At 50.2% G+C, this 5,991-nt stretch overlaps 1 protein-coding gene across 1 annotated transcript in view; it reads left to right on the top strand.

Moving 5' to 3' along the window:
- The first annotated feature begins 4,974 nt into the window (after positions 1 to 4,974).
- LOC110335989 (H-2 class I histocompatibility antigen, Q9 alpha chain-like) overlaps positions 4,975 to 5,991 on the top strand; it is a 22,075-nt gene continuing 21,058 nt past the window's right edge. The window contains exons 1-3 of the mRNA XM_029531564.1: positions 4,975 to 5,052; positions 5,257 to 5,526; positions 5,724 to 5,988. Of these exons, the coding sequence (XP_029387424.1) occupies positions 4,980 to 5,052; positions 5,257 to 5,526; positions 5,724 to 5,988 (608 nt within the window). The 5' untranslated portion in view covers positions 4,975 to 4,979. The remainder of the gene's footprint in view (positions 5,053 to 5,256; positions 5,527 to 5,723; positions 5,989 to 5,991) is intronic.

The raw sequence follows: 5,991 nt of genomic DNA, 5'->3' as shown, positions 1-5,991 counted from the left end.
CTCTGCCTCCCAAGTGCTGGGATTAAAGGTGTGCGACACCACGCCCGGCTATGCTCATCTTGTTAAGGTTTATCTATTTTGAGAAACTGAGTCATACAAAAACTGTGTTATTCTGTAATGGTAAACTATAAAAGATACCAGTCTATTATGGACTAAAGTTTAAGGCATTTATGTTTTATGTAGATGATAAGGGATCTTCAACTCAAATTACTGAGGCTGAAACTTAACAGAGATAAAGTTATAAAATCTTGGGGCTAGAGAGATGGCTTACTGCTTAAGAGCAGTGATTGGTCTTCCAGAGGTCCTGAGTTCAATTCTAGGTAACCACATGGTGACTCACAACCATCTGTAATGAGATCTGACGCCCTCTTCTGGTGTGTTTGGACAGCTATAGTGTACTCATATACATAAAATAGAGAAATCTTTTTTAAAATTATTTTAAAAATTACAAAATCTTAATCTTATGTAAGTTACTGACTTACTATAAAATGTTGATGAAAATTAATACATCCAAGTTAAGAACAGGAACAAGATTTATTTAGCCTCCTGTGTGTGTTTCCAAAGTTAAGCCTAAAACAAGTTACCAGAAACAAGGAAAGTTTGTTCGGTGTAGCAGCTAACGGTCCTCAAACTTTTCAGAGATCTGCTGAATATGGCATTTAAAATGTTTGATGGAAAAAGCTTACTGTGACAGAGAGACTCTCAACTACTAAAGTGACCCCCAGGTCTTCACAGACAATGATGGGGTAGAGAAGAACTCCACTTTGAGCTTGCTTTAAAGGTGACAAAACCAGTCACTATGTGAAAACCTGCCCTTCATCTTGTCTGTCCACAGGACCCTGTCCAAACTGTGGACAAGCAGGTGTGAGACCTTTGCCTCCTCTGTGCAGTGTCCACAGTGTTCACGATGCACAGGGCTGGGGAGCTCAGGCTCAGACTCAGCTGTCAGATGCACAGAGTCACTGTCCTAATGCCTTGGTCACTCCTTCCCTCAGCTCAGCTCCTCTGTCATCTCTCACCAACACAGGGGTGAGCGCAGGGCAGTGGGGAGGGAGAGGAACTAAATCACATCTATTACATTACCCTGTTCTCAGCATTCTGCATGCAACTGTTATTCCTCTCTTACTTCAGTTGATGTAGCAACCTTTTCATAGGAGTGTATACACAGCAACACACAGAGTGCAGGCAGGATTTACTGTTGTGCAGGGTTCAGACACAGGCTCCCAGAGGATTCTTTTTCCCAGCAGAGAAGGGGACAACTGTNTAGAAGCAGTGTGTGGAAGNACANATGTTTGTTCATACATGGACTCAAGATTTAAATGTGTTAGACTGGAACAGCCAGGGAACCACTTCTGGAGGGGCAACGGGAGTGGCAGGACAGGGAGATTAGAGAAGGTGAAATGACCAGAGGGCCATGATTTACATGTGTGTATGTGCCACAATCTAGTTGAGCATATCGGTGTGCCTCTGATCTCAGAACTGTATAGGGGATCCAGAATGTAAGGAGCTCAAACACAGCCTCAGCTACACAGTGAGTCTGAAAGCTGCCTGAAGTCATGAGACCCCATCCCAAACGAAGGGACTACAGAGGATGCCTGAACCTGGAGCTGTGGGAGCCTGCATCCTTTGTCATGCTCTCTGTGAGGTTGGGAAGATGCTGGAGCACATGAAGACAGTGTGGGCAGAGGAAGCACCATACTGCTGATGCACAGATCACTGTGATGGCCTTAAGGTGCCACCCACCTGCTGTGTCCTTGGCCTTGATGCTGATCTCCTGCTGCCCCTGCTGATAGGTGCTGGGCACTGTGTGTGACTTCAATGATGATCTACATTCAGCTTTCCACAGGAACTGTTGGGAGACACAGCATCCCAGGAAGGAGATCATGAGCCTTCAGGGTCTCAAACAGGAGAGCATCCTGCAGTCTCCACACAGAATAGCATCCCATCACCTGCCAAGGACACCTGCTGAGCAGGGACACTGAGGCCAGACAGAGCATCCAATCAGGAAACAGGATTAGGACATCAAGAGCCTGTCTTTATTGCCTTAGTTCTGAAATACTGCAAGTCCCTGACAAATATTTATAATCAATTTAGAATCAAATATTCACACAAAGGTCACATACATATAAATGGAATTAAAGTTAAAGTGGACCAGTACACAATTCATCTGAAATATTTGTGTTGTTTGGTCTTAGCTGCACACTTCTGTAAGTCTGTAAATTTCTCAGACAAGAATAAAGTTTTATTAGTCATAGAATATGGCCTTTCCTTGACATTGTGATTGGTCAGGAATTGAATTGCACCCCAATCTTGTCAACCAGGTGACACTCCTGTCATTGCCCCAGCTCATTTACATGAGAATTGGCACATCAGGGTCTCATTAGCTCAACAGATTTGCCAAATGTTCACTGTCAGTGATCCCAGCACCCTGACTCCTTGTGGATGGGAGAAGGAGATGCACAAGAGCCTGTAATTCCAACTCCACCTCTGACATCCTCTCCTTGTTTCCTTGGACACTGGGCATTCACAAGGCTGGTTGACCAGGCTAACCACTGTGGCTGAAGGCACAAGAAACCACCAACCCCTAAGGGATAATGAAAGAAATCAAAGCTGGTGTCATCTGTCACACACGGAGAAGGAAGATCTGGGGCACGTTCTGGAATTTGCAACCCCAAAAAGCCCATTTAAAAAACACACAATCCAGGGGCTGGAGAGATGGCTCAGTGATTAGAACACTAACTTCTCTTCTGAATGTCCTGAGTTCAAATCCCAGCAACCACATGGTGGCTCACAACCATCTGTAATGAGATCTGATGCCCTCTTTTGGTGTGTCTGAAAACAGCTACAGTGTACTTAAGATATAATAATACATAAATCTTAAAAATAAAAAACCCACACAATTCAACTATCATAATTATAAGCTATATGCCTATTTTGGGCAGATGTAACACTATATTAACTTATCCCCCAGCTAAAAGACCCCTTGTTACTTGTTTTTTCTCCCAGCCATGCAGTTCTTGTCCTTCAAGGTTTCCTCTTCCTTCTCCTCTTCCTCCTCTTCTTCATCCTCCTCCTGACGTTCTGTTCTCTCTCCTGCCCCTCTCATCCTCTTCTGCCTCCCTACCTGCCCATGGCTGTTTTTAACCATGCCTGACTGTTGGGGCCTCCACTGGCAACTCCCTCTAAGCATGGTATTGAGCCCCTTACAGACAGCTAAGAGTTGCTCTCCGGATGTCCCAAAACACAGCGTTCTCATCACCGCCCACTGTCAACTCCCACTCGTCGCCCGGACCAACCACCTATGTCGTTACCGCCCACTCGATTGGACCCGCCTTCTGGACACAGCTCCGCTGAGGATTGGACCTCGCTCCATTGAGACATTAAGAGATTGATTGAGACGTGCGACATTGAGAGAGACAAGCAGCAGAGACAATGGGACATGCAGGAGAGGGTTGGATTCTCCCACGTGTAATTAATAAATAATGTTCTTTCTTGCAGCTCATCTCTATTTTAGGAAGTTTAGCTCTTCAGTACGAACCCAGTCCAAGGTGTTTTCTGTCCACGCAGACAAGGCGCCTATAGCGTGACACAGAAAAACACACCTGACGCCATGCTTTGGCTAGCCCCACTCCTTCTAACACTATGCTCTGCCTGTTTAATGTCAGGGAGACATCTGGGAAGAACCAGACATTGGGACTGGAGACTGCTCAGTAGCAGGACATCAGAAACCCGTTATGATTCCTATCCACCCAATCGCCTCTTCCAGTGCTCATTCCCTTGCTGGCTTTCCTTGGCCATCAGAGCCATCATGCCTAAAGGACGCTAATACCTACGGAGGATGTCCCTATTGGTCCTGTAAGTTAAAAATGGGGGTGTAGGGGCTGGTGAGATGGCTCAGGAGGTAAGAAGAATGACTGTTCTTCCAAAGGTCCTGAGTTGAAATCTCAGCAACCACGTGGTGACTCACAACCACCTGTAACAAGATTTGATGCCCCATCTGAAGACAGCTACACAATGTACTTATGTATAATAATAAAAAACAAAATTTTAAAAATGGGGGTGTGTGTGACATCCCACACTACAGATATCCACCACCCCAATGCTAGCCACGTTTGGATAAACATTGGAGAACCTTGGAACGAACCGTGGAAAATGGGGTGATTCATAAGATTTATGTTCCTTTTGATGCCAAACCCTTTCCCCAGTGGACAAGGGGGTCTACAGTGTCGAGACAATGACCAAGGTCCACCCAGACAATCTCAGGACTGAGAATGAAGATTTTCTACATAAAACACACCCATCTGGAGCTAAGGTGGCTTCATATGGGAAGAAACACGAGGAGTCTGAGTCTAAACCTGAGGCTGGGAAGGCAGATCCTGAGGGAAAAGACAAAGTCTCCTCTTAACAGATGAGAGTCCTGCACTCAGGCTTGGCAGTGGGAGCCGCCCATTGCAGGTGAACACAGAGCCTGGTCTCTGTGGGGTCCGGGTGGGGTTAGCAGCCCAGTGCCTCTGCTTTAAGGAGAAGCCTCTCTCCATTGCATCCCCAAGCGCTTGTGTTGCCATTGTGTTCCTGGAAGTGGCTTTTCTTCTAGAAGACTCCAGGGTCTGACTACAGGAAGGGTGGAGGAGAGGACACAGAGTCAGCCTTGTGGTTCTCTCCTCTTCTTCAGAGGGCTTCTGTGTCAGAACTCGGAGTCACCAAGACAAATGGTGCTCTGTCCACAGCACAGGGTTCAGGCAAAGTCTTAGTCTCCAGGCGGTGAGATCAGGGGTGGGGAAGCCCAGGGCTGGGGATTCCCCAACTCCCCAGTTTCACTTCTGCTCCTAAACTGGGTCAGGTCCTTCTGCCCGGACACTGATGACGCTCTGGCAGGTCTCATCCCCATTGGGTGACGCGATCCCAGGAGCCCAACCAGCGTCGCCGCTCCACTGGTTATAAAGTCCATCCTGCCAGCCGGACTCAGTTCTGGACCCCAGATGTGGGCAAAGGCGCTGTGCACGCTGCTCCTGCTGCTGGCGGTCGCCCTGACCCTGACTGAGACCCGCGCGGGTGAGTGCGGGGTCGGGAGGGAAACCGCCTCTGCGGGGAGGGGCGGGGACGGCACTGGGAAAGCCGCGTCCCCCCCGTCGCCCACCGGACCCTCCGCCCCTTCTCCACCCGCGTCCCGAGCCCCACGCCCTGCTCCCCTCCCGGTCCGTGCAGCCGCCCGGGGTCCCGGGAGGAGGTCGGGGTCTCACCGCACGCCGCCCCCAGGCTCACACTCGCTGCGGTATTTCCTCACCTCCGTGTCCCGGCCCGGCCTCGGAGAGCCCCGGTACGTGGAAGTCGGCTACGTGGACAACACGCAGTTCGTGCGCTTCGACAGCGACGCGGAGAATCCGAGATATGAACCGCGGGCGCCGTGGGTGGAGCAGGAGGGGCCGGAGTATTGGGAGCGGCATACACGAGGCGCCAAGGGCAATGAGCAGAGTTTCCGAGTGAACCTGCGGATCCTGCTCGGCTACTACAACCAGAGCGCGGGCGGTGAGTGACCCCGGGTCGGAGGTCACGACCCCTCTGGGTCCCGACACAGGGACCCTGTCGTTCATAGTCCCAAGTCCGAGGTTCGCGAGCAAAACCGACCCAGGACCGGTTTCCCTTTCAGTTTGGAGAAGTCCGCGGGGTGGGGGGTGCTGGGGGGGACGAGGCGGGTGGACGCGGTTGACCCCGGGGTCTTGCAGGCTCTCACACAATCCAGAGGATGTATGGATGTGACGTGGGGTCGGACGGGGGCCTCCTCCGCGGGTATAATCAGTTCGCCTACGATGGCCGAGATTACATTGCCCTGAACGAAGACCTGAAAACGTGGATGGCAGCAGACATGGCAGCACAGATCACCCGACGCAAGTGGGAGCAGGCTGGTGCTGCAGAGCTAAGGAGGGCCTACCTGGAGGGCACGTGCGTGGAGTGGCTCCGCAGATACCTGGAGCGCGGGAAGGAGACACTGCT

Source organism: Mus pahari, chromosome 18 (genome assembly GCF_900095145.1).
Source record: "Mus pahari chromosome 18, PAHARI_EIJ_v1.1, whole genome shotgun sequence".
In the NCBI taxonomy this organism is placed as follows: Eukaryota; Metazoa; Chordata; class Mammalia; order Rodentia; family Muridae; genus Mus; species Mus pahari.
Note: the sequence above shows the minus strand (reverse complement) of the source record. Positions and strands in the feature narration are given on the sequence as shown.